The sequence below is a fragment of the Trichosurus vulpecula genome, chromosome 8, assembly GCF_011100635.1.
Source record: "Trichosurus vulpecula isolate mTriVul1 chromosome 8, mTriVul1.pri, whole genome shotgun sequence".
Taxonomy (NCBI): Eukaryota; Metazoa; Chordata; class Mammalia; order Diprotodontia; family Phalangeridae; genus Trichosurus; species Trichosurus vulpecula.
This window is the reverse complement of record NC_050580.1, coordinates 155,162,146-155,176,293: the sequence shown is the minus strand read 5'-3', so window position 1 is coordinate 155,176,293 and position 14,148 is coordinate 155,162,146. Positions and strand designations below refer to the sequence as shown.

At 44.1% G+C, this 14,148-nt stretch overlaps 2 protein-coding genes across 2 annotated transcripts; one reads left to right on the top strand and one right to left on the bottom strand.

Annotated features, from left to right (window-relative positions):
• Positions 1-1,937: 1,937 nt before the first annotated feature.
• Positions 1,938-4,540, top strand: LOC118829198 (60S acidic ribosomal protein P1). The gene is made up of 4 exons (XM_036736169.1): positions 1,938-2,127; positions 3,566-3,640; positions 4,006-4,123; positions 4,421-4,540. Exons 1-4 carry the CDS (start codon positions 2,056-2,058, stop codon positions 4,498-4,500), a joined length of 345 nt encoding a protein of 114 aa, XP_036592064.1. The 5' UTR covers positions 1,938-2,055; the 3' UTR covers positions 4,501-4,540.
• Positions 4,541-8,310: 3,770 nt separating this feature from the next.
• Positions 8,311-11,900, bottom strand: LOC118829000 (60S acidic ribosomal protein P1-like). Its single transcript, XM_036735925.1, has 4 exons — positions 11,686-11,900; positions 9,499-9,573; positions 8,891-9,011; positions 8,311-8,442 (listed from the first exon to the last, which is right to left on the bottom strand). Exons 1-4 carry the CDS (start codon positions 11,752-11,754, stop codon positions 8,360-8,362), a joined length of 348 nt encoding a protein of 115 aa, XP_036591820.1. The 5' UTR covers positions 11,755-11,900; the 3' UTR covers positions 8,311-8,359.
• Positions 11,901-14,148: the final 2,248 nt, after the last annotated feature.

Sequence of the window (14,148 nt, the reverse complement as noted above, 5' to 3'; positions counted from 1 at the left end):
ATATAGGGGTTTGGGCTGGGGGCTTTGCACCTAGTAAGACTCAATCAAAGACACTTAATTAGTTTAGCATTCTAAAACAGTAAAAAAAAGTCCCAACTTAATATCACAGCTCCTTAATTTCTTTCTTGTTCATCCTTTTGTTGGTTTGTCTAAATGTGAAAGCAGTACATTGAAGTCTTTATTATAGTTTTACTATCCATTTCTTCCTGATTGGCTTTTCGTTTAAGTATTTAGATTTTATGTCATTTGGTATGCATATATTGATATTAGTTTTCCATCTTTCTTGACCAACACAATGTGCCATCTTTGGTGACTAATACAGTGCAGTTTCCCTGTTTATCTCTTTAGAGCACATTTATTTTTATTATACTATGTTTTAGATCATGATTGCTGCCTCTATTTATTTGAATTCATATGAAGAATAGTAACTTCTGATACAGCCCCTTATTTTAACTGTGTGAATCATTATGTTTCAAGTATGTTTCTCATAAACATCACATTGCTGGATTCTATTTTCTAATCCATTGGGCTGTCCTCTTCCATTTCGTACTCAAGTTCATCTCATTCACATTCAGGACTGGGACCAAACATTTCCCTGTGGGGATGGTCCAGTCTCCGGGCTTGGAAGAAGAATCCATAGATTTCTAGCTGTTTCCTAGGATTCCTGATCTCTAGGATTCTTTGAGTTCTAGGATACTTATATATGGAATTGAATAAATAGGGAATTGACTAAATCTGTGGTATGATTGATAAAAGGAATTTTCTTGATGAGGAAATTCCTATCAATGCAGATCAGCACCTTCTCTGCTATTTATAATCTTAGAGACTGTTCTTAGAGAATATTCTAAGTGACTTGCCCAGAAATTGTCAGCGGCAGAACTTGAATCCAGGTCTCCCTGGTTCAAATATGCTAGGCTGCTTTTATTTGGATTTGCCTACACAAAGAAACAGAAGCTGTAAGGGCAGAAAATGATTGCGGTTGCGTGGCACCAGACGATTTCTCCCGGCCTCTCTCTCTCTTATCTACCACTCAATACTGAAAATGGTACGCTTTCTTTTTGCATTCTCCCCACGTCTCTCACAATTCTCCTGCTAGTCCACTCATAGGATCCTAGACCCTCAGACCTAGGTCCAATCTCCCTCACTTTACGGAGAGAAAGGAGCCGCGATCCGGGGAGATGAAGCGAGGGATGAGTCCGCATGTCAGGGGCAGCATTCGAACCCAGGCGCTCTGTTTCGAACCAGGGCCCTGTACCGCACTATGCAGGGTGCCCTGCGTGTGAATGGCCTTTTCCTCCTCCTCCCCTTCTTTTCCTTCAGTTTGAGTGGCCTCTTGATGCCCGCAGGCATCACACTCCAAAGAGGCTTTGGATAGCCGATGGGAGAAATGGTGGGAAGGAGAAACAGTGAGCCCGGGAGCATCGGGAAAGAGAACCGGGAACAGCGGCGCTGCCCTCAGAGGGTGGGCTCTGTCCTGGGCGAGCCAGACCGGATGCTGCCGCGCCTGGGGGGAATTCTAGAGCCCGGTACCCATCTCCGGCCGGTGCTGGACGTCTGCTTCCTAAGAGTCCCTAAGGACTTTCTCCTGAAAAACTCTATTATGGTTTGTGTCAGAAGACAGCAATGAACATATATGTATATGTATATATATGCGTGTATATATGTATATACATATATAATATATATATAAAGGACCATTGTTTGCTTGGGAACATCGTCTGGGGCAGAGGGAAAGGTGCAGAGGAAGGAATGTTACGGAACACCGCCTCCTAGCGGCTCCCCAGGCGCAGTGCAAGGCGAGGGTCTGCCGCTAAGACAGCGGCCCTTGGTCCCTCGGGAGGCATCCGCCCCGCCCTTTCCGCCCGGAGCTGGGCGCTGATTGGCCGCGCCCGGGTCGGCGGCACCTCTGCGCAGGCGCCGCGCCGCTTCGCCCCGCCTCGCCGTTTGCCCGTAAGGTGCTCGGTTCTTCCCAGGAAGCTAAGGCTGCGCTGGGGTGAGGCTGAGGCTCGTGCTCGCTTCAGCCGACGGCTAGCACCAGGCCAGGCAGCCCCAGAAATGGCCTCCGTCTCGGAGCTCGCCTGCATCTACTCGGCCCTCATCCTGCACGACGATGAGGTCACGGTCACGGTGAGCCTCGGGGGTCGGGTCTGGCCCTGGTTGGCTACGGGGGCTGAGCCTCGGGGTGCGGTGCGCGCTGTCCTCCCCGGGCAAGGTCGCCCCGGGACCGGAGCGCAGCGCTTTAAATCCGAGGATCCGGGTTCAAATTCTGACCCTGACCCCCCTCCAGCCCCCTCCCGGGTGACCCGGCTCAAGTCACGGTCTGGAAGCAGGGGGTGAAAGGGTGGGGGGGCCTCCAAAGCAGCTCCCCTCCCCCACGTTAACGCCTGCCCGGCTCAGGCCTCAGGAGCGATGTTTTAGCTGGTTGTGCTCTGGCCACAGGCCGCGCCAGTAATGGTGGTGATGCGGCATAACAGCAGGGCCAGCTTTTCTGCAGCACCTAGGAGGTGCCAGGGCCTTACCAGCGTGGTCTCATTGATCCTGATAGGGAGGTGCCGCATCATCACCATCATAGTTGTCCCCAGTTTACAAATGAGGAAAGTGAGGCAGGAAGCGATTGAGTGACTTGCTCAGGGTCACAGCGTCTTAGGCGCATTTGAACTCTGGTCCATCCATGACACCACCCAGCAGCCCATGTCTAGTTGGAAGGAAATTCAGAGGTAAGCCATGAATAAACATGCCTCTGACCAACCTTCCCTTCAACTTCCTCAATTAATAGATAAGTTAACGAGGTGCCAAAGACCTTTAGATAAATGGTGGCATGGGATGGGGAGCCAGGAAAACCAGTTCAAATCTCCCTTGGGACACTGTGACCCTAGGTTACTCATTTGACTTCCCAGATTTATCTTTAAAGTGGGGATAATAAAAATACCTATTCTTTCACGAGTTAAGAAGACCAAAAGAGATAACTCACATGAAGCATATTGCAAATCTGTAAAGGAGCTAGCTATTTATGGACCAAGGTTAAACCGGGCAGCTTACTAGGTTACGAGTTGACACACAAGACCTGGGAGTCACAGACAACCTTTTGACACTAGCAATGTGACCTTAGGGAAGTCATGTAGCCTATTTGCTTCAGTTTCCTCAACTGTAAAACTGGAGATGACGATAGAACAGCACCTCTCAGGGTTGTAGACACAATGTAAATGCTAGCTATCGCCATGATTTTAGTGACTATTAGAGGCAGAATTTGAACTCAGGTCCCTTGATTCCAGATAATCTTTCTACTGTATCAAGCTGTTTTGAGGGCAAGGAGAGACAATACTTTTATTTTGGAGTCCCCAGGACATAGCAGTGATTTCACTTGTAATGATTAATTGGATTGTGAACGGTGCTTTTGTCAACTTTGAAAGTACTATATCAACATGCTATCATTTGACAGCATCTTTGGACCCAGTGAAAGCTGTAACAGTGGTATAGTATCGAATAGTGGATGTGTTCTGGAAAGCTTATATGCCATGTTATCAGCAAAGTGACTTTTAAATAGCATTTTATTGCTTTGTTACAGGAGGATAAAATCAATGCCCTCATTAAAGCGGCAGGTGTAAATGTCGAACCTTTCTGGCCTGGTCTATTTGCAAAGGTAAGGCAGCCTTAGTCTAGTAGATTATATAAGGAATAAAAAACAAACATCCCTCATTCTACAATGCAGTACTGTATATTGATGTCAGGGTATGACAAGCTGGTTTTATACTAAGAAAAGCACTAGATTCTACATGGCTGCAAATGCCCTGCAGAGAGAAATGCTTCAAGCCATTCTCCTTTCAAAGTTAAGGTAGCTCTCATTTAATATTCAACCATTTTCTCTTTACCCTGTTTCTAGAAAACCTGAGTCTCTCCTTTGACTGTTTTGTTCTCTATGAAGAGAGCTAACCCAAGTAGCCTATAAGATAAATCAGTGAAGATTAGCTGAATAGGCAACACTTAATTGCTGGTTGTTGTTTGTAGGCCCTGGCCAACATTGACATTGGAAGTCTCATCTGCAATGTAGGAATTGGTGGAGCTGCCCCGGCAGCTGGTGCTGCTCCTGCTGGGGGCACTGCCCCTGCTGCTGGTGCTGCCCCTGGTAAGCATTCTTTCTTTGATTTCTGAACTAGATGCAGTCACCACAGATTGAAGTAGCTATTTATTGAGGATCAGGTCATTCCTGACTGAGTGGATTATCTATATATCTCATTCTAGATGCTATGCTTTACTAGTGTTGGGTAGAAGAAATGATGAGGCATGAGAAAGCAAAAAGACATTGTACCTTCACTACCTGTTCTTGCTTTCTTGCACTGTATTTGAAGTAGCATTCAAGAAACATTTACTTCTAAGCTTAGGTCAATTCAGATATTCATACATGCATCTTGTTCCTTTTCAGCTGAAGAGAAGAAAGAGGAAGTTAAGAAAGAGGAATCGGAGGAATCAGATGATGACATGGGCTTTGGTCTTTTTGACTAATCATCTCTTGTAATATGGCAAATAAATGGTTGAAAACTACCATGATTGGTCTCTGTGATAGTTCTTAAGGTACTAAGTCACTCCAACCTCTCCAGTCTCTCAGCATTGTAGGACTTGCAGAAAAGGTGGGGAGCCTCACAAACCTATTCTTTGTCATGTGACCACTTTAGCCCTCAATACAAATTTAGAAGCCATACTATTGTTTTCCTCACTCTAATCCTAGAAGCATATACCTGTGTGGCAGAAAAATCACAGAATTTTAGAGTGGGGGCAGCTAGGTGGCACAGTGAGTAGAGCACCCTGGCCCTGGAGTCAGGACTCAAATCCAGCCTCAAGACACTTGATACAATTACCAGCTGTGACCTTGGGCAAGCCAATTAACTTGCCTTCCCTCCTCCAAAAAACAGAACAAAAACACAATTTTAGAGTGTGAAAGCTGAGCAGTATATTTAAGTCAGTTTAGGAATCCTAGTTTCAATTATTTAGATTCAAGTAATTCAAATTAAATTCTTTCAAGGCAGAAGAACCTTGTTGGATGGAAAGAATGAGTTTCTTTTCTTCAAAAGCCTAATTCTAGCAATCAACTTCTGATTCCCACTTACTGACTCTTTCTCAATGGAGTCCATCTTCAATGTCTACCCTACTTTAATCCTGACATATTTCACTGAAAAAACTTCACAGTGAGTTCCAAATAGCAAATGTTCTCTTTCTTGGTTTTCTGGGACACTTTAGTTAAGTGCCTCACCTAGGCTCACAGAACTGGTAGTTAGGGCTAAAATAAAAGCACCAGAACCCCAACATAACGTAACTGAGGCTAGTGTGCACCACACCATTACAACACAGAACTAAAACTTATTAACCTGCTGTTTAAAAATTTTCAATATTTCTCTATTGCACCTGTGTATTTCCTTCACCACCACCACCCCGCCAGTAGAAGCTCCTTGAGAAGAGGGACTTTGGTATTTGCATCCTAGCATATAAATTCTGAATAATCTCCAAACCACAAATGGGCAGTTTTTTATTTGGGGGTCAGTCAAAACAAAAGTAAATATATATTGGGTTACTCTCCTTCATTTTGGACCATAAATATATAATGTTGATGTTTGAGGTGATGTTTATCCAACAGGTAAAAGGCCTAAAGGTTGGTCTCTCAAAGTAATTCTCTATTTTCTGCCTTTTCCTAATGTTTTAGGCAGCCTAGAGCTTTCTGCCCTTTTGCAGCTCATCAAAAGCAGGTAGAAGAGGCTTTGGACCAGAGGAATTGAGATTTGTCCCGAGTTGTTCATGGGCTATTTCATCTCATTACAAAATAAGAAATTCAACAGGTCAGCCAGCTTCAATCACAGCTAAACCTAGGCCTTCTGCCTCGATGTCTAGTATTTTTCCATTATATATTCAACACATTTATTGTATTTTATGACCAACTCTAGCACAAAAAATAATTACATTTGCATAAATACTTCTAACACTTACAAACCTCACAAACCTGTGAGTATAAAAGCACAGCTGCAGAAACAGACTAAGGCTCAAAGCAGTGACCTACCATGGTCGTAGAGCTTAGTCTAAGATGCTGTCGAGTTAAATCCAGTCTCCTGACTTTATTTCTATTCAGCACCTATGCACCAATATAGGGAATCCTCAACACCAATGAAATCACAACTGAAACTAAACCCAAGTATAAGGAACTGGAAGACAAGAAAATTAAAAATGACACCGTATCCAAGGTACTTACAATCTTGATGGGCAAATGGTGTTTGAGTAGGGAAGGCCGGCAACGCATAAAGTATATTACAAGCGAGCATCTGACCAGGCAAAGAAGTCCTCTAAGAAAACTTGAAGATCACTAAAAGGCTTCAGGTTTGGTAACTCAGCTGGGCCTTGAAATAATAATTTCAATCAGTGGTAAAGGAATATAACAGGAATAAGGAATGGTGCACACAGCAGGGAAGTTAAACCAGACCTGTGCCTTAGGCACAAGAAACTGGAAACAAAAGTAGTTAAATTATTACAATAATCTAATAGAAGCAATAAGGTTCTGAAAAAAGGATAATGGTGCTGAGCTGAGAAGACAATCATCTTCTGAGGTGTTTGAGGTATTAGTGAATTACTTGGGCAGAAACATTCAGCAGGAAGTTGAAGATTTAGAGGAAGGTGAGATTCCAGTAAAATCTATCCATTTAGGAGTTAACTCCTCATAAATTCTTTATATAAATTTAACATCAAATGGGAAAGACAGGACAGCCTGAGGTGATGGCCATATAAAATTTGTTAAAGGAAAACTCAGAAGTAACTAGACAAAGGAAAAATTACCAATGAAACAGACAAAATCAAGGACACAAGCAGGATGATTACCTTTGCAGAAAGCCAACTAATCCTCAGAAATTGCATCAAATGAGAAAACAGAAGGCAAAATTTCTGAATGTCTTAGTAGTTCACACTAAATGAGTTTAGGGAAATATAAATCATGTAATCATGTCAAAGTCAAGGGAAAACTCAATGATTAAGTTGAATTTTTGCATTTACTAAAGAGGAAATACAAAGACTTACCTGTAAGTATGAACAGGCAAAATACAGCCATTTTCTGAATTCAACCATACAATAACAACTACATATTCCTGTAGGTTATACTCTAAGGCCTACTTATTTGGATTTTATAAAATGGACAATGCTCAGAACACTTCAAGAGAACAAGTCATTTTTTAGTCGGTCAAATGGGTGGGGGAGGTGTCATGGGAGTTCGTGGAGAGCTACATAATTTTCAGTTCTATTCAGGTATAAAATGATCATTATGTACATGGTAAAAGCAGAGAAAATTCCTCTGCTAAGTAACTGGAAGCAAGTGCTTGCATACTCCAGTACCCCTAGTAATATAACTTCATTACCTAACACCCAGCAAACCCTGGTATGTAACTGAGCAACAGTTTTTAGTGATAACTGAAAATGATCAGTGTACAGTGTTGTCACTTTAACTGCAGAAGCAGCTGAAATTCTGCTCTTCACTTATTTTACCACTGAAAGCCTTCCAAGCCTAGATAATTCATGACTGTATGATTCAGTTCTTTCCCTTTCTAGCTACACAGTCTTTCCAGGATTAGGGAATGAGGAAAAGCTGTACAATTAGCATCTAAGTTTAAGCAAGCCAGTCCTCAGAATAGTACACTAAGAAGCAAAGTCAAAACAGCCAGAAGCATCATATGTAGACAGTGAAAACAGCAAATATTTACATAGGGCCTTTTGAGTTTCGAAAAGCACTTTATATATACTCAATTGATCTTCACAACAGTCTGTGAGGTTCAATCACCCTTACTACAATGACTCCTTGGAGAGGGTCAGTCAGTAAATATCTGAGGAAAAGATCTGAACAGGTCTTTCTGGCTCCAAGTCCAGCTCTCTAAAACAACTAAGATGTCCCGGGGAAAATCTCCGGCCAGTCCCATTCCCTAATCACTGCCCAGAAAAGCACTCATTGTGGAAATGCCACCCCCCCTCTATTTTTGCTTGGCACCACCAAGATAAGCAAACCACCCTGGGTGGAACAAGGAACCCTGAAGTACAGGAAGAGACATGTACCAGATGAGCCAGAATACTGTCACCCCCTCTCTGGACCCAGTGGAAGACATCCAGGACACACTGTGCCCAGAGCACAGAAAAAAGTAGCTGCTAAAGGCCCGGAAAACCAAGTTCTAGCGCAGTCATTGTCAAAGGTTCAAAGTGAGAACCAAATATTCTATTATCTATGGAAATGAAACTTTAAAAATTCTTTTTCATTCACCCAGTGCTGTGAGAACACCTACAAATTAGCCAAATAACTGCATTTTTAGTTGAGTCAAGCTTTTTATTTAATGTTACAAAAAATTATCTAGTCAAACAGACCAAAGCCCATGTCATCATCGGACTCCTCAGATTCTTCCTTTTTTGCTTCCTCTTTCTTCTTCTCCTCAGCTAAAAAGGGACAAAAATGAAAATCATACATTTGAAAAATGAATTGACTTTTAAGTAGGAAAAATAGTCATCACATGAAATGAATTTCCAATACAGAACTGCTCTATATTATAGTCAAAAACAATTTCAAATTACCAGCCTAACTTCAAAGAGGAAAGTCTGCTATAGCCAACATTTAATTAAAATAGTTTTGCTTTTATTATATATATGCCCAATGGTTTTGCATATTTGCTGCTATAATAGCAAAGTATATGCCACTATGATACTGAATGAAGTAGGTTAGATCTCAGACAAGACATTCCACAAAGGATAATCATCAAATAACACAAGCATTTCTTCTGGGATAATATATAAGGAACAGCCTGTTGAACTGATTCCATGAACAAGTCTATCAACTGGCCCCAATACATGACTTAACCCAGCTTTTCAAACAAGAAAGACCACTTACCTGGGGCAGCTGTGCTAGCAGGAGCAGCCCCTCCAGCAGGGGCAGCACCACCAGCTGCTGGGGCAGGTCCACCAACTCCTACATTGCAGATGAGGCTTGCAATGTTTACATTGGACAGGGCCTGAAACCAACACCCCATGTTAGAGATGGTAAATGAACAATCTGTGCAGCTTGATGATATTCAATGCCACAATGAAACCCAGTCTTGAATCCGGAGTCATCAGAGGTAGTTTGTTTATAAGCTCTAATATTCCCATAACTAACTGGTACTGGAAGGTACCTAGGTACACCTAGCGTAAAGCCTCCTCATTTCAGACCTGAGAGAACTGAAGCTCAGAGATTAAGTAACTTGCCCAATCTAATATTCTTCCACTTGTATCACTTTAAGTGTTTTGGTACTCTCAACCACCCTACAAAATCAGTACTGCAGGTCATGTTATCTCTGTTATCAGGAGGAGGGGACTAAGGCTCAAAGAGATCCAGTGACCTGCTCATGGTCACACAACTAGGACAGATCTTCCAGGACTAAGTCCAGTACTCCTTCAGATGCTACTTTGGGCAGATGGGTTTTTTGTCCATACAACTCACATGCCCACAGGTTGTCTTACCTTTGCAAATAATCCAGGCCAGAATGGTTCAACATTTACACCTGCTGCTTTAATGAGGGCATTGATTTTATCCTCCTGAAACAGAAATAAAATGCTGTTGAAATTCATATTCTTACAATGACAATACACACAAGGTTCATCGAGATTGCCCAGAAGCCACCAAGTATCAACTAGATTAAAAATAGACTGTTGAACAGGGCTACAATTTTATTCATATTACTTTCAGATTTGATTTCAAATATTAACCGCTGACCTCTCAAATTTTCATGTAAGTGAAAATAAATCTAAAAGAGATCAGAAACATAACTTAATGATAAAAAAAATGTGAAGTGACCATTACAAATGATGGTAGTAAAATTTTTAAAGAAATCAAGACCTTGCATCCTGTGTCCAGAATGGATCTGATTCCATCAGAGCGAGCAGTCTAACTTCTACCTATCCACATCAAACCCCCCACCAAATACTCAACGTTTGCTAGCACCTCATTGCTGTTAAGCTAAAACATATCTGCAACATTTAACAGGGTTGCCCACACTCTCCCAGATATTCTCTCTAATTTGGGTTCTCACTTTCTCTTCCTGGTTCATTTTTTACCCATCTGCACTACTCTGGACTTCCATCCCCAGGAAGTTTATTATTGGGAAGATTCATCACCCTGCAAATCCCATCAACCTCCGTACTCCCCATCCAGTCCCTCTGACTAAAAGGTGGGGTAATGAATTTCCAAACCTCCACTTAAGGAGCTCAGTTCAGAAAATCTCGTTTCTCACCTAAACTGAATTACCTTATTCCCACCCCCCCCCCCAATTCTAAGGACACCCTTTGTCTCAGCCCCATGGATTTAATTATTTTCTCAATGCAGAGGTCTCCCAGGCCAATTTGAATTTTTCTAGAAGTTCAGTTTTAAGCTTTAATAACTTCAGAAGTATTAATGCTACAGAATCACCAAAATATCACTTGAAAATTCAACGATTAAATTTATTTTACAGTTTTGTGAACGCTGAATAACAATCTTAATTTTACTAAGATGTGCCATCCTGTCACACATTGCATATAGAACAGCTTGCAGATAAAGCTTTCTCAAAACAGCAGATCAGTAAGTCCTCTCATTTGGCTACTTTAGTCACTTGCTATCTACCCTCCGTTTTTTCGGAGGGAGGCCCTCAAACTGTAGTGTTTCAAACAAAATCAGTTCTCTGAATGACATAAAGAGGTAGGACACAATCCTTTCAAGTCGCTAAGCAAAAGCTGATTAAAGTTTTCAGCAAGTCACAATGTAATCGTTATAATGAATTTCAACAAAAAAAAACACAGCAACATTTTAAAATGGTAAATAATTAACTTTTCAAAATGTCTTTTTTTTTTTGGTAAGTTTGTAGCGTTCAAGCTCCTTTAGTTCCGAAAGCTTAAAACTGAATTGAAGACTTGCGGGATACCCTGTAGATATCGAAGCTGCAGTCTTGTCTCTTCCCTGAGACTCAGTCGCCAATCTGGATTTCAAACCACGTCCTAGGGACATCTCCAACTCAACAAGTGAAAAACAACCAAAGAAACCATTTTCCTCCCAATTTCTGAAACCTCTTCCCATTGTCTCCAACAGTTGCTCTCCCATTCTCTCCGATTAGCTATTATTAGTGAGGTCCATTTCAACATAGACACAAAGCGAAACATACTAAACAAAGTAACGAGTCCTTTGCACTCTGTTTTTGGTATCGCTTCCATTAAAACGCGAAGGGAATGAACTCAGGGAGACTGGCCAGAGAAACGCCGGCCGTGTAACTCAGTAATCGAGACCTGCTGGCAAACCAATTGACACTCAGGAAAACACATAGTTGCGAAACGCCGCAGGGGTCCCGGGCTGGCGGACGGGCAGAGGGCGGGCGGCAGCCACGTGGTGGAGGCTCCCCTCCCCCAGCGCCAGGAGGCCGGAAGCCGAGGCGGGCCGCGTGCTCAAGCCCCAGCTGGACCCGTCCATCAGGCCGAGACTCCAGGACAGAGTGTGGCAGGGAGCCACCCCTTCAGGCCGGGTCACTCTAGGTCGGGGAACCGCCGAAAGCGTGGCCTAGTTCGGCCCTGCCGTGTCCCTCCTTCGGGGCTGCCCGCTTGGGCCGCACGCGTCGGAGGTTTAAGAGACCGGCTACCCGCGCAAGGGAGCACCCCAGCCTGCAAGCCCCCCCCGCCACTCACCGTGACCGTAACCTCATCGTCGTGAAGGATGAGGGCGGAGTAGATGCAAGCGAGCTCGGAGACGGCCATTTCAGCGGATGGACGAGGAGACTTGTTTGTAGTGGTGCTAGTCGCCGGCTGAAGTGAGGGGTCACCCCAACGCGGCCTTAGCTTCCGAAGAAGAACCGAGCACCTTACAGACAACTGAAGAGAAAGATCCGCGGGCCGGCGCGGCGCTTTATATCCGCGCGGTTTGGCCAATCGGCGCGTGCGCCGGACGGAAGTAGATGGGCGGGGCTTTGGCCGAGCGCGTACAGAGTCATTAGTAATGCCCCATAGAGCCTTTCACTTCCGGTTCGTACTCCGCGTTTGGGTAAATGCACTTTGTTCGTTAGGAAGCTTGGGACTTAGGGTAAGGCAGCTTGGGCTACCTGTCTGGTGCGCGCGTGGAATCCATACGGGAAGGCCTGAGAGCGCAGCCATGGGGCAGCAGGACCGGATGGGCTGCTTTATGAGGCTGCGCTGTTCCGCGCTGGCCAGTGCAAAGCCATTCGAGCTCTATTACGAAACCCAGCGTTCTCCCAGCAGTGGGGAGCCATGCACCCTTCACACGCGCCGTAGCGAACCATCGCCCTAGTGGCCTATGCCTAGGTCAAAAGACCGGACGAATCTCCGTGCATCCACTGTCCTCAGCTCGCTTTCTTGTTGTCCCTTCTGCAATTCGCTCCCATTACCTGCCTTTTGGAATCTTTGGCGGGGGAGCGAGCGTGTGTGTATAGACACATATAGACGTGGAATATGTGTGTGTGTGTGTGTGTGTGTGTGTGTGTGTGTATAGACGTGGAATATGTGTGTGTGTGTGTATGTGTATATATATATGTCCCTCTCCCCCATTACAATGTAAGCTCCTTGAGGGCAGTTTCATTTTCACATAAGTCTAGTATGGAAAAAGCCCCGGATCTGGAATCCGAAGAGGAGACAAATCCTAGCTCTAAGTGACCTTGGACGAATCAATGGATCAGAGGACTGTTTCTTAGTCGCTGTCTGTCCTTCATTCTTGAAGCGCACCCTGATAACAGGGAGGTGATGCCAGGATGTGCAAGTGAATTGGATTTAAGTGAAGATGGGTTGTGCAAAGTCACCGGCTTCACTTGCCCCTTCAGAGTCCTCTGGGTCCAGTGGCCAGATATATATAGATCAGGATGACTGGAGATGGCCCCAGATGCAGTGGGAGACCTTGGCCTTTTTAAGCTAAAGTTTTTCCCAGGTCAATGCCGCTTCAGTGATTGAGGTAGAAAATGAGGCAGAGAATGGCCTTTTTTTAACCTAGTCTAAAAGAAATAATCAGCGTGGGAGGGGAAGAACCTCAGGGTTTCAGGCCACAACAGAAGCAATTGCTGTTTACATTTACTTTGAGCCAATCAGGTCCCAAATAATGACCAGCAGGAAAAGGGCCAGCTGCAAAGGAAACAAGGAGCCTCTTCCAAAAATTCACAGTCATTCTGTACAAGGGGCAAATTGAGAGCCAGAGTGACTTGGCGGGACAAGGGAAGGCCTGGTCCTTAAAAAATCTAGCCTGTAAACCTCAAGATATCTTGTGAGGTTTCAGTGATCAAAATTACAAGGTTGGGGGGGGGCGAGGTTGGCAGATAGAAGGGAGGAAGGGAACTGTTACCATCTGGCCAATTCCAGTACTCAGAGGTGGTGTTTGTCCTTCATTGGCAAAGAGGACCGAGACATCAGGGAGGTGATGCCATGACTTGGAAGTGAATTGGATTTATGCGGCCAGGTGGTACAGTGGATAGTGTTAGGCCTGGAGTCAGGAAGACTTGAGTTCAAATGTCACCTCAGACACTTAACTAGCTGTGCGACCCTGGGCAAGTCACTAATTCTGTTTGCTTCAATTTCCCCATCTGTCATATAAGCTAGAGAAGGAAATGGGCTAAGAAAATCCCAAATGGGGTCACAAAGAGTCAGACACAACTGAAAAAAAAAAGACTGAATAGTTGTGATTGACCAAGGAAACAAAGAAAGCTGCTAGAGAAGGTGGCACTGGGTGTGAGTTCAGGGACCACAGCACTGAAGGAATTCAGCTTAGAGAGAGAGTAGCTTGGTGGAAAGAATTCTGGCCTCATTCAGAAGGCCTAGGGTTCTCTGTGGGAATCCCAGCTCTGTAGTTACTGGCACTACTCTCAACCTGTTTACTCAAGTGTAAAACAGGGATAACAGGACCTACCTCCCTCGGTTACTGTCAGGATCAAGTAAGAAAAACTAAGTAAAGCCCTTAGCATGCCTGAAAATGGTGAAGATGCCAGCTGTTATAAAATAGGTTTGGACTAGATGACCTCTTGAGTTCTGTTCCAGTTCTACTGCTACAATCCTATAATCTGAACACATGTGTGCTCCCTAAGGGTAGGGGCTATCTCTCTATCCCTAGTACATAGGCATGCTGCTTGACAGTTTTGGACAGGACCTATGATTTCA